At 44.7% G+C, this 16424-nt stretch overlaps 1 protein-coding gene across 10 annotated transcripts in view; it reads right to left on the bottom strand.

Moving 5' to 3' along the window:
* Positions 1–16424, bottom strand: part of camkk1a (calcium/calmodulin-dependent protein kinase kinase 1, alpha a) — a 207455-nt gene that overhangs the window by 5501 nt on the left and 185530 nt on the right. For 3 of the 10 annotated variants that reach the window (XM_062048498.1, XM_062048499.1, XM_062048495.1), the window contains 3 exons: positions 11206–11334; positions 10049–10152; positions 1844–1891 (listed from right to left, as the gene is read on the bottom strand). In XM_062048498.1, the coding sequence (XP_061904482.1) occupies positions 1844–1891; positions 10049–10152; positions 11206–11334 (281 nt within the window). Of the gene's footprint in view, positions 1–1843; positions 2737–10048; positions 10153–11205; positions 11335–16424 lie in introns of all 10 variants that reach the window. The other 7 variants (XR_009826311.1, XR_009826314.1, XR_009826312.1 and 4 more) reach the window with 7 other exon arrangements.

Genomic DNA, 16424 nt, shown 5'->3' with positions numbered 1-16424 from the left:
CTACAACTACCTTGGCTAGTCTTGCCTCTGGCTACCACTTGCAGTCCAACAGCCAGACGAAGCGAGTCAACCAAGACCTGTAAGCCACCATATGCTGTGTCTGCCGTCAACAACCTGTTCTCTCAAACTTCCTTGGATTAAATATGCCCATTACTCCCTCTTCAGTTAGCCAGAGGGTTCTCTCCATTCCACGCCATTTATTGTTTTCACTACCTGAATTCCCAGCTTTGGAGTCAAGAGTCTGCTGTGCCGTCTGTTGCCGCCCGCCTACGCTGAGCCCGCTTGGCCTGGCGCAACACCTGAGGAACACTGTCCCGCACAGCGAAACGCAAACAAAGTCTGGCCAATCAACACCGCATTCCCGCACCCGAATACAAGCCAGAACAAGGAGTATGGTGCCTTGCATTTACGGATAAATTTACTGTCAAGAAACTTTGGAATCCTTGAAGTGTATGGTTGTCTGATAAGGATTTACCACTACAAACAGACTCACACATAAAAACAACGCAGATACTGTATGACGGTACATTGACCCATTTGTGGTGAAGCGCATCATCTGTCCCGCCTCTCCCCAACTCTGCCTTCCATATTCCCTCAGGATATACTGTATCGTTCCTAAAAGCCTGTGGCATCCAGTTACTTGAGCCCTCTTGAATGCATCTTCTTCCTCCTAGACTTATCAATGGCCATCCCGCTTTTGTGGGAAAAACTATTTTGGACGTGAGAAGAAGAGGCACAGGATTCAAGTTCCTAGTGAACTGGGAGGGGCACTGCCCTGAAGACTGTTGCAGGTACTCTCGGTCTATCACCCTCAACTCATATCTACTTAATCAGTTTTACTGTTGTTTTGCGGAAAAGGTGGGTACTCGGACAGTTACCGTCCGTTAAGGAGGGTGTACGTTCTTCTGCCTACTTTACCTGGCTCTGCTCCCTGTCTTTCCCTAGTTGACCTAATGCCAGAGGAAGGCTTGAGCTCAATGCACACCTGACGGCAATCACTGGCTGACTGTTTATGTTAATTGCCCTTCTCCTCGGCACTCTTAATGCGTGTATTGTTTAAATATATATACTTTGAACTGTGGTGATCCGTTTCTTTCTGCCTTCCTCTTATCTAGTATGTTTGATTGGTACTTTGTGCTACGTTTTCTGTTGTGGCCTCCTTCTGCTTGCATTAAAGACTTTCTAAACACACATCTCAGCCTCTCTGCTTCAGGGGTCCATTTTGCTACCAAAGCGTACATTTTTTAAATCATAATTACAATATTAAAAGATGAATACAACATATTATTCATTATTAATAATCATATTATAGGTTAATATGAAATACGCAAAGACTATGAACCGTAAAGCAACAATAATGCAAATAAACTGTGAGGTGGGAAAACGGCTGAAAAAACAGCTCTAATTAGTCACATAAGCAGGAACGGCGGCTGCGGACATTTGACATACGACACTGAACAGTCACATTATTAGGTACACATGCAAATTGAACAAGATACAAAACTATCAAAAAAGTTATTTTCATTGGACTAAAAACACCTCATAAATCAATATGGCGGATTTACAACACCAATAATAAATGTGTTCTTCTAATGATGATTAATATATATATATATATATATATATATATATATATATATATATATATATATATATATATATATATATATATATATATATATATATATATATATATATATATATATTTGTGTGTGTGTATCGATCATTTTTGGTGCAGATCCAGATAAATGTTGAGCAGAATTTTTCATTCAGTATTGTACTATTAAATTGTGCAGATGTACCTAATATTGTGCCATGTGAGTATAAGTTATCGTAGCATTACCTGAGTGAGGGGTGACGTTTTAAAGAGGGCCTGAGAGGCCAAGAATCCCTGCAACCAAGTGGAAGAAAAGACGAACAAGTCAAACACGGTGACTGTACTTTTGTGGTGGATGAATTTTATAGCGCTGTCACACTTTTAATCAGAATAATCACACTCTGCAAATCAATTAATCATGATTAATCACCATTTACGTCACAATTACGTCAACTTTCACTGTGTTGTCCGAACAGAAAGGACAATATGATGCAACATATTTATTAACGGATCCAAATGAAAATGAAATTATAATTAAGCTAAAACATTACACATCATACTGTAATGTATGTCCTTCTGCAATTTCTCTAAGCTAGACTATAGGCTGGAGTTACAGGTATATTAAGTATTGCTGTTAGATATAATACATTTTTAATTTCCAAACACAGTACCATAAGAAAAGTACAACCAACTCTTACCTTCACTTTTTTGTTCTGTTTGTTTCATCATTGTTATTTTTTAAATAAAATCAATCAATCAACAACATTTTACTTAATACATAGCTCTTAATCACAAGGGGCTTCACAATGACAATGGCTTCCAAATCCATTGATTGAGTCAGCCAGTTTACTTTTTTTCAACAAAATGTAACCGTGAACCTTGCAAGATCCGAACAAATTGTCATGATCCCACATGACAGCTTTGGAGTTATAAATATTAATATTAATATTTCCTTGTGTTTTGTGATGTACTCCTTGCTCAGTTTCTAAGGTTGGCTGCAACTTCATTTTTTATTCTGTTTCCCTCAAGCCTACCTGTTTCCTGTGTGTAATTAGGCCTACTTAAGTTCCTTGTGGTTCACCTGTCAGTTGCTGGGTTATTGCACATTGGGACTGCTGCATGTATTACCCTGCTGCCTGCTGATGGGAAGGAAAAAAGTGAGTGTGAAGGACGGTGCTGAGAAAAAAAAATCATCAAAAACATGACAGAGCGTGTAGAATGGAGTAAAATGACTGCCAAAACCACAAACCTACAAAAATGATTTGCAAGTAAAAAAAACGAATTTATTTAATTCAAAAAATGCTCTGTATTTGACTTTAACACCTCTGGTCTGCAGGCTAACCATCCGGACATCTACGCATCTACACAGTAAGTTGGCCAAAGCCAATATTTCTAAATTACTCATACTGTACGAAATTAAAGTTACTGTTAAAGAGCAGGAGAAAAACTGCTTACTCTATCTCTACTTCTGTTGTACACCATTGGCAAGCTTGTCTGCCTATTTAATAAGACAAGATACCCGTACAGTGCACTTCAAATCTGGTACTATACGCCAATGCTAAATCCTGGACATATGCATGTGTATATTGACAATAAAATGATTTTATATTCTATATCATGTTAATACTTTTACTTTGAGCACTTAAACGTTGGAAGCTCAAGCCAGCTATAGAGTAGGCTACACTACAAGCTCCATCGCGACCGTAATAACGGATTATAATACAAAACACAAAACCAGTGAAGTTGGCACATTGTGTAAATCGTAATTAAAAACAGAATACAATGATTTGCAAATCCTTTTCAAGCTATATTCAATTGAATACACTGCAAAGACAAGATATTTAACGTTCAAACTGGTAAAACTTTGCATATAAAATATTATTTGCAATATTTTTTTGCAAATAATAGCTCATTTGGAATTTGATGCCTGCAACATATTTCAAAAAAGCTGGCACAAGTGGCAAAAAATATTGAGAAAGTTGAAGAATGGTCATCAAACACTTATTTGGAATATCCCACAGGTGAACAGGCTAATTGGGAACAGGTGAGGGCCATGTTTAGGTATAAAAGCAGCTTCTATGAAATGTTCAGTCATTCACAAACAAGGATGAGGCGAGGGTCACCACTTTGTGAACAAATGCGTGAGCAAATTGTCGAACAGTTTAAGAACAACATTTCTCAATGAGCTATTGCAAGGAATTTAGGGATTTCACCATCTACGGTCCGTAATATCATCAAAAGGTTCAGAGAATCTGGAGAAATCACTGCACGTAAGCGGAAACCAACACTGAATGCCCGTGACCTTCGATCCCTCTGCGGTACTGCATCGAAAAGCGACATCAGTGTGTAAAGGATATCACCACATGAGCTCAGGAACACTTCAGAAAACCACTGTCAGTAACTACAGTTTGTTGCTACATCTGTAAGTGCAAGTTAAAACTGTACCATGCAAAGCGAAAGCCATTTATCAACAACACCCAGAAACGCTGGGCCCGAGCTCATCTAAGATGGACTGATGCAAAGTGTAAAAGTGTTCACATTTCAAATTGTTTTTGGAAACTGAGGACGTCGTGTCCTCCGGACCAAAGAGGAAAAGAACCATCCGGACTGTTCTAGGCACAAAGTTCAAAAGCCAGCATCTGTGATGGTATGGGGGTCTATTAGTGCCCAAGGCATGGGTAACTTGCACATCTGTGAAGGCACCATTAATGCTGAAAGGTACATACAGGTTTTGGAGCAACATATGTTGCCATCCAAGCAACTTCTTTTTCATAGACGCCCCTGCTTATTTCAGCAAGACAATGTCAAGCCACATTCTGCACGTGTTACAAAAGCGTGGCTTTGTAGTAAAAGAGTGCGTGTACTAGACTGGCCTGCCTCTAGTCCAGACCTGTCTCCCATTGAAAATGTGTGGCGCATTATGAAGCGTAAAATACGACAATGGAGACCCCGGACTGTTGGAACAACTTAAGCTGTACATCAAGCAAGAATGGGAAAGAATTCCACTGGAAATGTTAGGATCCGCTGCTCGGATCACAATTTGTTTACACTTTTGCGTCACGTGTTTGTTTCTGTTGCCATGACTGCAGATTTTACTCACCTGCCTCTGATCAGCGTTCGGGACGCGCACCTGTTGCCCGAGCACTGATCAGAGGGCTATTTAGTCTTTGCCCGGGCCTCACTCGGCCTGGCTTCCTAGTTTGTTCTCATGCAACAGCTGACGACCACTTTGCTTCCTGCTAGCTCTCATGCTAGATTATTTTGCTTGCTAGCTCCCATGCTAGTCGTTTTTGTTTTTCTCTTGTCTGATTTAGTTCTAAAATAAATCATTTTCCTACCTGCAAGCTGTGTCCGAGCCCGTCTGCATCCTCGGGAGAACACCTCGCACCACGATGCGACCCGGTCGTTACAGTAGGAAGCCAGCAAGAAGAAGTTCTCCCGCAACGAGCACGTCGGAGGAGATGGACGAAGGTGCGTGGATGGTGTTGCGAGCAATGGAGGCGGAGACTCTCCGCTATTCCCCTTCGGAGCGCCAGGACCTGATATGGGGTCCTAACGGAAGGTTGGTCCCAATCCACTCCGTTTGGCCCGAGGACATCGCCACACCTCCGCACCACCGGACGCGTCAGCGAAGACGGAAGCCGCCAACGAGGTCTTCACTTCGCTGCCAAGACGCGCCACTCCCACAGACTCCTCCACCGGTACACAGTAAGCAATATTCAGCCCAAGATTCCCCTCCTCAAATGTTTGGCAACCCAATTGACCACTTTGCCAAACATTTCACCGATTGGGCTGTCAGTCAGCTAGAGTCCCACACGGATGACGTCATCCCGCCCACTTTGGATGACGTCATAGACAAAGACTTTTTTAGACATCATGTCAATTCTTCCTGCCAGCCATTTTCAAGTAACCTTAACTCTGCGATTAATCATTATCAGGACATTTTTTTAAGGACTAAGTCTAGTCAGCCCCAGTCTCAAGTGTGGGGTGACAATAGACAGTTTGGACAATTTAGAGGAGAGGATTCAGCCCTCCCCCTGACCACCCTCCACCCACCCTTGAAGACGGTTCCAGTCCGCAAGGAGCGCGTCTGGGATCCGCTTTTTGAGGGGGGGGCTAGTACTGGGAGCTGTGCGAGTGGGGTGGCACAACGGCGTGCTAAGCCGCAACCTCCTGCTCGGCCACCGCCACCAGTCCGACGGCCTGCTAAGCCGCAACCGCCAGCTAGGCCACCTGCACCTAAGCTAGCGCCAAGGCTAAGGCTAGCACCAGCTCCACCACAGGTTCCAATACCTGCACCTCGGCTGGTTCCCACACCAGTACCTGCACCTCGACTGGTTCTCACACCAGTACCTGCACCTCGGCTGGTTCCCACACCAGTACCTGCACCTCGGCTGGTTCCCGCACCAGTACCTGCACCTCGGCTGGTTCCCGCACCAGTACCTGCACCTCGGCTGGTTCCCGCACCAGTACCTGCACCTCGGCTGGTTCTCGCACCAGTACCTGCACCACGACTGGTTCTCGCACCAGTACCTGCACCACGACTGGTTCTCGCACCAGTACCTGCACCACGACTGGTTCTCGCACCAGTACCTGCACCACGACTGGTTCTCGCACCAGTACCTGCACCACAACTGGTTCTCGCACCAGCACCGGCTGCCACGACAGCGACTCCGGCTGCCACGACAGCGACTCCGGCTGCCACGACAGCGACTCCTGCTGCCACGACAGCGACTCCTGCTGCCACGACAGCGACTCCTGCTGCCACGACAGCGACTCCTGCTGCCACGACAGCGACTCCTGCTGCCACGACAGCGACTCCTGCTGCCACGACAGCGACTCCTGCTGCCACGACAGCGACTCCTGCTGCCACGACAGCGACTCCTGCTGCCACGACAGCGACTCCGGCTGCCACGACAGCGACTCCGGCTGCCACGACAGCGACTCCGGCTGCCACGACAGCGACTCCGGCTGCCACGACAGCGACTCCGGCTGCCACGACAGCGACTCCGGCTGCCACGACAGCGACTCCGGCTGCCACGACAGCGACTCCGGCTGCCACGACAGCGACTCCCACGGCGACATCTCAGCGACCTCGAGTGGTCCGGCGGCGCAAGCGGAAAGCAGGTCCCCGCATGCAGCCCTCGAGGCCTCAGAGGCTACTGAGATTCTGGCGCCACTCACGCCCACCTTCTCGGCGGCCACGAATGTGGCTTTACCGTGGTCGCCCGCCTCGCCAGCGGCGGCGGCGTTCCATTCGCCGCCGCCACCTGACCCTTCCCCGGTGGATTCGGGGACACGTGGCCTGGCGACCCACCACCAAGTCACCCCCCCGCCCGCCCTTGACTCATGAACTATTGCTTGTTTTTTTTGGGTTCCAGTTGTTTTTTTGTTTTCAAGGGACATCTGGAATCTGTTCTTTTAGGGGGGGGTACTGTTAGGATCCGCTGCTCGGATCACAATTTGTTTACACTTTTGCGTCACGTGTTTGTTTCTGTTGCCATGACTGCAGATTTTACTCACCTGCCTCTGATCAGCGTTCGGGACGCGCACCTGTTGCCCGAGCACTGATCAGAGGGCTATTTAGTCTTTGCCCGGGCCTCACTCGGCCTGGCTTCCTAGTTTGTTCTCATGCAACAGCTGACGACCACTTTGCTTCCTGCTAGCTCTCATGCTAGATTATTTTGCTTGCTAGCTCCCATGCTAGTCGTTTTTGTTTTTCTCTTGTCTGATTTAGTTCTAAAATAAATCATTTTCCTACCTGCAAGCTGTGTCCGAGCCCGTCTGCATCCTCGGGAGAACACCTCGCACCACGATGCGACCCGGTCGTTACAGGAAATGCTTAAAAAATTGGTCTCCTCTGTTCCCAAACGTTTACTGAGTGTTGTTAAAAGGAAATGCCATGTAACACAGTGGTAAAAATGCCCCTGTGCCAACTTCTTTGCAATGTGTTGCTGACATTAAATTCTAAGTTAATCATTATTTGCAAAAAAAAAAAAAGTTTCTCAGTTCGAACATTAAATATCTTGTCTTTGCTGTCTATTCAATTGAATATAAGTTGAAAAGGATTTGCAAATCATTGTATTTTGTTTTTATTTACGATTTACACAACGTGCCAACTTCCCTGGTTTTGGGATTGTATATATATATATATATATATATATATATATATATATATATATATATATATATATATATATATATCCATATATATATATATATATATATATATATATATATATATATATATATATATATATATATATATATATATATATATATATATACATATATATATACACACATATACATGTAACCTTGATATAGCAAGCTATATATTCAGTCTATCTTGTAGTGTAGCTTGCTACAACTCACTGGGGATAGCTTGCACTGTAGCTTAGCTACATTTAATCGAGAGTAACTTGTAGCTTAGCTTACTAAATGTTTCTAAGTAACTTGCCCATCACTGCATTTATGGCACCATGTTGATAAGACAAAGCAGCAGCTAGAGCTACAGTAGTATTGCTAACTAGAGCAAGAGCGAAGAGACAGAGGTTTACAGCCTGAACGTCAAGCAATCTTTAAAATTGTATTGTGAAGTGAATTATATTTATATAGCGCTTTTCTTGAGAGACTCAAAGCGCTTTACATAGTGAAACTCATTATCTACATCTTTTAAGTTACATTTAATCCAGTGTGGGTGGCACCGGTAGCAGGGGGGTAAAGTGTCTTGCCCAAGGACACAACGGCAGTGACTCAGATGGCGAAAGCGGGGAACGAACCTGGTACCCTTAAGTTGCTGGCACTGCCGCTCTGTGGCAAGTATGACTGATGGCGACTGATGTCTGATGTATTACTGACATATGACTGATGTATGTCCTATGTTTAACTGATTTATGACTAATGCATAAATAATGTAGGTTTAATGTATGTTTGATGCTGTATGTCAGGGGTGTCAAACTTAAATACAGAGTGGGCCAAATTTTAAAACTGAACAAAGCCGCGGGCCAAGGTTGAACAAATTAACCTTTTTGATAGGGACCCAAACAAGTTTTGCATTAAATATTGAACAAGCAAGCTTATATAACTTTATAGTGACATGCAAAATCGAGTTTCAAATAATAATAATAATCATTAAAAAATATCAATGGCATATCAAATACAATTTAAATAAAAATGTAATGCCTCTTTTCTATTTGCTGCCTTCTGAGGTAAATACCAACATTAACTTTTTCCACAGGCTAATACATTTTAAAATAAAATAATGAATAAACCAACCATTCAGGACTTTAAACTGCTCAGTTTGCAACACACTGATCTAATCTGATGTGCCCAAAGATGCCAGATACCTGGCATCTTTTGTTGGATGCTAGTTCATTAATGTCGGGGCTCAGGCTTTGAGCTGAGGCATCCCTCATTATCGAACGAAGGTGTTCATCAGTCATTATATCTCGTATTCCACAGTCTTGGGGACGTGCCTTACAGGCACTACTTTTAACGTCCTCTACGAGCTGACGTCTCGTCCGCTTTTCATCCCTTCTAACAACGTGCCCGCCCAGTCACAAGATATGAGCGGCTCCTGTACGCACACACACATAAATGCAAAGTATACTTCATCAACAGCGATACAGTTTACACTGAAAGTGGCCGTATAAGCAACTTTAACATTGTTAGAAATATACGCCACACTGTGAATCCACACCAAACAAGAATGACAAACACATTTTGGGAGAACATCCGCACAGTAACACAACATAAACACAACAAAACAAATACCCAGAACCCTTTGCAGCACTAACTCTTCCGGGACGCTACAATATACACCCCCGCTACCTCCAAAGCCCCCCCCCCCACACACACACACACCTTGTAGAGTCCCAGAAGAGTTAGTGCTGCAAAGGGTTCTGGGTATTTGTGCTGTTGTGTTTATGTTGTGTTACTGTGCGGATGTTCTCCCGAAATGTGTTTGTCATTCTTGTTTGGTGTGGATTCACAGTGTGGCGTATATTTCTAACAATGTTAAAGGTTTTTATACTGGCACTCTCAGTGTAACCTGTATCGCTGAAGATCAAGTATGCGTTGCATTCACTTCTGTATGCGTGCCAAAGCCGCACGTATTATGTAACTGAGCCAGCATTTGTTGGACTGGACGAAAAGGGGACGTTACAATTCTCGGGAGGGGCACTGAAATTTGGGAGTCTCCCGGGAGGTTTGGCAAGTATGAGAATTAGCGGTGAACCGCGGCACCGCCGCTGTATATAATCGGCGGGCCAGCTCTAGTGTTAATTTGATATCACCTCACGGGCCAAGTGAAATTACACGGCGGGGCAAATTTGGCCCGCGGGCCAGAGTTTGACACTCATGCTGTATGTCGTCTGCCTGATGTATGACTGACGTATGCATGATGTATGTCTGACATATGGCTGGCGTATGACTGATGTATGGACTTACATAAGCAGGCTGCCTGGTGCAGACATGGACCTCTCCTCTCGCCGGCTTGGACACTCAAACGGGTTGCTGAAAGAACGTTTCCTCAACATGGCTTTTACCAAGATCTGAAATCGTCATAACAACGGCGCAAAAGGTTTTTCATGACAGTTATTTGATAAAATGTGTTATGTTCTATTGGTCTGGAACCCCAAGATGTAGAGACAGGAGAAGGTGTGCAGGTAAAAATATATTTACTTACTAACAGAAGTGGAGGCCAGAATGGTGGAGGGTCACCTAACTGCGCCACTGCCACGAAAAACCGAAGGATCGGGCCAACAGTCCAGGCCGAGATTATTGCTTGTGCTTGTGTTTATGCTTCCTGTGCACTTTCCTACTGCATTATTCCTTTGTGTTTTTGACATTAAACACATGCTTACCTGCGCTACGCAGGCTGTCTCTGTTCCAGAACGACAGAACGTAACTCCAAGACAATAGCATTTTTAATGAATATGTTTGTTTTAAGACTACTTTTTATACACTATTCTTTAATTGTTAAGAAAAGTCTTCTGAAAAAGCTGACATGTTTCTTTTAGAGATTACTAACTAGTTGAACAGTTACTCTGTTGGTTACAGTCAAGTACTACATTTTACCTCAATTACTTCAAGAAATTGAAAATTAAATTCCATATAATGGATTAGATTTATATAGCATTGTTCTAAAAACCCAAAGTGCTTTACAGTGAGAATCATAATTCATTTACCCCACATTCCCACATTGATGGTGGTCGTCACAGCTGCCCTCGACTGATGGAAACATTGCTTCCAAATTGCGCCATTTTCTTCTCTGACCAACACCAAACATTCATTCATAATCATACAGCAAACATGCATTGCACTCATACACCCGTGTGGGTGGCACTGAGAGCAAGGTGGGTGAAATGTTTTTCCCAAGGACACAAGAGCAGTGATGAGGATGGTTGAAGCGGAATTCATTCAAAAAACACTCAAGTTTCTGGACGGCCGCTCTATCGTCTGAACCACGCCAATAGAATTACATTTTTAACACCCAATTCGTTGACTTAAATATGACACATTCAATATAAGTTTGTTATGGGTTTTCTCCCTGTGTTCAGCAGTTAAGAAACTAGAAATATTGTGGCATATCTTATGTTGCTTACCACAGCAGACAGACTGGGAACAAACTTGACCGAGTTCTTGATGTCCTCTTCCGTCACCTCCACCACACTGCAGTGCTCGTCCTCCAGAGGAAGTGGCTCAGTGCCCTCCTTAGTGACCCATTGGTTCATCTACATTTGCACACACACACACACACACACACACACACACACACACACACACACACACACACACACACACACACACACACACACACACACACACACACACACACACACACACACACACACACACACACACACACACACACACACACACACACACACACACATACAAACCCCAAAACCAGGGAAGTTAGCACGGCATGTAAATCGTAAAACAGACTACAATGATTTGCAAATCCTTTTCAACCTATATTCAATTGAATAGACGGCAAAGACAAGATACTAAACGTTCGAACTGGAAAACTTTATTATTTTTTGCAAACATTAGCTCATTTGGAATTTGATGCCTGCAACATGTTTCAAAAAAGTTGGCACAAGTGGCAAAAAAGACTGAGAACGTTGAGGAATGCTCATCAAACACTTATTTGGAAAATCCTACAGGTGAACAGGCTAATTGGGAACAGGTGGGTGCAGCTTCCATGAACTGCTCAGTCATTCACAAACAAGGATGGGGCGAGGGTCACCACTTTGTGAACAAATGCGTGAGGAAATTGTCCTACAGTTTAAGAACAACATTCCTCAACGAGCTATTGCAAGGAATTTAGGGATTTCACCATCTACGGTCCGTAAGTGTGCATTAAACTTTTTTACAAACCCCGTTTCCATATGAGTTGGGAAATTGTGTTAGATTTAAATATCAATGGAATACAATGATTTGCAAATCATTTTCAACCCATATTCAGTTGAATATGCTACAAAGACAACATATTTGATGTACAAACTGATAAACATTTTTTTTTGCAAATAATCATTAACTTTAGAATTTGATGCGAGCAACACATGACAAAGAAGTTGGGAAAGGTGGCGATAAATACTGATAAAGTTGAGGAATGCTCATCAAACACTTATTTGGAACATCCCACAGGTAAACAGGCAAATTGGGAACAGGTGGGTGCCATGATTGGGTATAAAAGTAGATTCCATGAAATGCTCAGTCATTCACAAACAAGGATGGGGCGAGGGTCACCACTTTGTCAACAAATGTGTGAGCAAATTGTTGAACAGTTTAAGAAAAAACTTTCTCAACCAGCTATTGCAAGGAATTTAGGGATTTCACCATCTACGGTCCGTAATGTCATCAAAAGGTTCAGAGAATCTGGAGAAATCACTGCACGTAAGCGGAAACCAACATTGAATGCCTGTGACCTTCGATCCCTCAGGTGGTACTGCATCGAAAAAGCGACATCAGTGTGTAAAGGATATCACCACATGAGCTAAGGAACACTTCAGAAAACCACTGTCAGTAACTACAGTTTGTCGTTACATCTGTAAGTGCAAGTTAAAAATCTACTATGCAAAGCGAAAGCCAATTATCAACAACACCCAGAAACGCCGCCGGCATCAGTCCATCTAAAATGGACTGATGCAAAGTGTAATAGTGTTCTGTGGTCTGACGAGTCCACATTTCAAATTGTTTTTGGAAACTGTGGACGTTGTGTCCTCCGGACCAAAGAGGAAAATAACCATTTGGACTGTTCCAAGCGCAAAGTTCAAAAGCCAGCATCTGTGATGGTATGGAGGTGTATTAGTGCCCAAGTCATGGGTAACTTACACATCTGTAAAGGCACCATTAATGCTGAAAGGTACATACAGGTTTTGGAGCAACATATGTTAACGTTATTATGGACGCTCCTGCTTATTTCAGCAAGGCAATGCCAAGGCACATGTGTTACAACAGTGTGGCTTCATAGTAAAAGAGTGCGGGTACTAGACTGGCCTGCCTGTTGTCCAGACCTGTTTCCCATTGAAAATGAGTGGATCATTATGAAGTTTAAAATACCACAACGGAGACTCCGGACTGTTGAACAACTTAAACTGTACATCAAGCAAGAATGGCAAACAATTCCACATGAAAAGCTTCAAAAATTGGTCTCCTCAGTTCCCAAACATTGTGTTGTTAAAAGGAAAGGCCATGTAACACAGTGGTAAAAATGCCCCTGTGCCAACTTTTTTGCAATGGGTTGCTGCCATTAAATTCTAAGTTAATGATTATTTGCAACAAAAAAAAAGTTTCTCAGTTCGAACATTAAATATCTTGTCTTTGCAGTCTATTCAATTGAATATAAGTTGAAAAGGATTTGCAAATCATTGTATTCTCCTTTTATTTACGAATTACACAACGTGCCAACTTCACTGGTTTTGGGTTTTGTATAAACTCAAGTACTTTTTGATTAACTTTTTGAATGAGATAATGAACAAAAAAAGTGTTTCATGGATGAAATAATTTTCTTGTTTTCAACAACAAACAGTTGAGCCCAACTAAACAGCACCAGCCAAGCATTGCACTCCATTTTACCTTGATTGGTTCCAGATAATCAACAATCAACACAAATCCTAACCATAGACAACACGTCTATGACGACAACACGTCTACGACAACTCCACATTTTTAAGGACAACACATCTATGTGTTTTATGTGCGCATGCGTCAATCTGCCGCTGCTGCAGTTCGCTCCGTCCTTGTCTTTTGTTTTTGTTCTTTGTTCGCTTTGTAGTTTTTTATATTTTTACATTTACTCTACATTTACTTTCTATCTAGTCGTGCCCTTGTAAACATGCAGTTTAGAAGTGTTTTGTTCGTCCTACTGACGGTGGGGACGCTATTGAAGAGCTCAGATGAACAACAGGGGAGAGACTCTTTCACCTACACCAGGGAACAGTTGTTAGCGGCACCAGTTATTAGCATCCAGCTAACGGACCTGGCGCTAATTAACCAGGAGCTAAAAAGGACTAATGGAGGTCCTCGTGGCTGTCGATGGAAAGGGAGACGCTCGAGACAGAAAAGGGCTGAAGCGAGGAGGGGAGAGAAGGAGATATAAGCCATATCTTCCTTCCGTCGTCATGGGTAACATGCGGTCTCTGGCAAATAAAATGGATGAGTTGTCTGTGCTTGCCGCGAGTCAGAAAGAATATCGTGAGTGTAGCCTAATGTGTTTTACTGAGACGTGGCTGCACGACGATGTTCCGGATAGTAACGTTCTATAAATGGGTTTCAAACGGTGCGCGCTGACCGGGACCGAACTAACGGCAAGCGGAAAGGAGGGGTGCTTGCTTTGTTTATTAATAACAAATATTGTCATCCAGGGTCATATCACAATAAAAGAGCGCCACTGTGACCCGAATATAGAGATGTTCTCAGTAGGACTCAGACCATATTATTTTCCCAGGGAGATTCCGCATGTTATCATGATGGCAGTATACATCCCCCCCTCTGCTAACACTGCAGCTGCCAGTGACGTCATCCACAGCTCGATAGCCAGACTCCAAACCAAGCACCCGAAAGCTCTCATCCTCATCTCGGGGGATTTTAACCATGTTACTATGGACAAATCACTACCCAACTTGACTCAGTATGTCAGCTGCCACACCAGAGGAAATAAGATCCTGGACCTGCTGCACGCAAACATCAAAGATGCGTATAGCTCCATACCACTACCAGAGCTGGGCCGGTCAGACCACAACCTTGTTTACCTCAACCCCTGTTATGTGCCTCTGATCAAAAGACAGCCTGTGACCAAAAAAACAGTGAGAAGGTGGTCAGAAGGGGTCCAAGAGACACTGCAGGGCTGTTTTGAGGTAACTGACCGGCAGGTGCTCATGAAGCCTCATGGAGAGGACATTGACGGGCTCACAGAGTGCATCACAGACTATATCAACTTCTGTGTTGACTCAAATGTGCCATCAAGGACGGTCAACTGCTACCCAAACAACAAGCCGTGGGTGACCAAGGACATCAAAGCCCTACTGAATGAGAAGAAGAGGGCATTCAATGCTGGTAACAGGGAGGAGGTGAAAAGAATTCAGGGGCTGCTGAAGACCAGACTCAGGGAGGCCAAGGAGAACTACAGGAGAAAGCTGAAGGACAATAACATGAAGGCGGTTTGGCAAGGTATGCAGACCATCTACGGCCTCAAACCGTCGGGGGGTAGGGGGTGGACGGAGACAAAGAGAGGGCCAATGAACTAAGCCAGTTCTTTAACAGGTTTGACACAGCGGCTCCGACAAGCTCGACACCCACTCAAGCCAAGTTCGCTTCAGCTTTGACGCCAGCTCAAGCCAAACTGCCACCTCCTACACAGCCTCTACCGCTAGTCCTATGTCTAATCAAGCTTTCACCTCCTGTACGGCCTCCGCCGCCAGTCCTAAGTCGAGCCAAGCTACCACCTTCTGCATGGACTTGGCTGCCAGTCCAGCCAAGCTACCACCTCTGGCATTGCCCCCGCCGCCATTCCTACGTACAGCCAAGCTGCTACCTTCTGCACGGCCTCCGCCGCTAGTTGTACGTCCAGCCAAGCTACCACCTCCTGCATGGACTTGGCTGCCAGTCCTATGTCCAGCCAAGCTACCACCTCTGGCATTGCCCCCGCCGCCATTCTTACGTCCAGCCAAGCTGCTACCTTCTGCACGGCCTCCGCCGCCAGTTATACATCCAGCCAAGCTGCTACCTACTGCACGGCTTCCGCCGCCAGTCCTATTGTCCAGCCCAGCCGCCTGCTGCTCCAGCTCTGCAGATGCCACCACCTACTCCAGTGAGCCTGTATACGTCGCCAACTACTCCAGTGGGCCTGCAGACACCACCAGCTACTCATGTGGGCCTGCAGATGCCACCATCCTCTCAAGTGGCCCTGCAGTCACCATCTTCGTCTCAAGTGGATCCGACGCCACAATCCTCGCCTCAAGTGGATCCTTCTTCGCTTCCATCCTAGTCTCAAGTGGGTCCGACGGGGCTTCCAGCCTCGTCTCAAGTGGGTCTGACGCCGCTTCCAGCCTTGTCTCTAGTGGGTCCGACGGGGCTTCCAGCCTCATCTCAAGTGGGTCTGACCCCGCTTCCAGCCTCGTCTCAAGTGGGTCCAACGACGCTTCCAGCCTCGTCTCTAGTGCGTCCTACGGCGCTTCTAGCCTCGCCTCCGGCTCTGCAGTCCGTTCTAGCTATCCCAGTGGGTCTTCCAACGAGGCCAGAGGCCCAGCCGCCTGCTCCGTCAGGCACTCGCAGCCTACGTCCTCGCCGGCCACGAGTGTGGCCAGTCCATTGAAGT

This window comes from Entelurus aequoreus, linkage group LG05 (genome assembly GCF_033978785.1).
Source record: "Entelurus aequoreus isolate RoL-2023_Sb linkage group LG05, RoL_Eaeq_v1.1, whole genome shotgun sequence".
Taxonomy (NCBI): Eukaryota; Metazoa; Chordata; class Actinopteri; order Syngnathiformes; family Syngnathidae; genus Entelurus; species Entelurus aequoreus.
The sequence above is the reverse complement of the archived record's forward strand: the minus strand, read 5'-3'. Positions and strand labels throughout refer to the sequence as shown.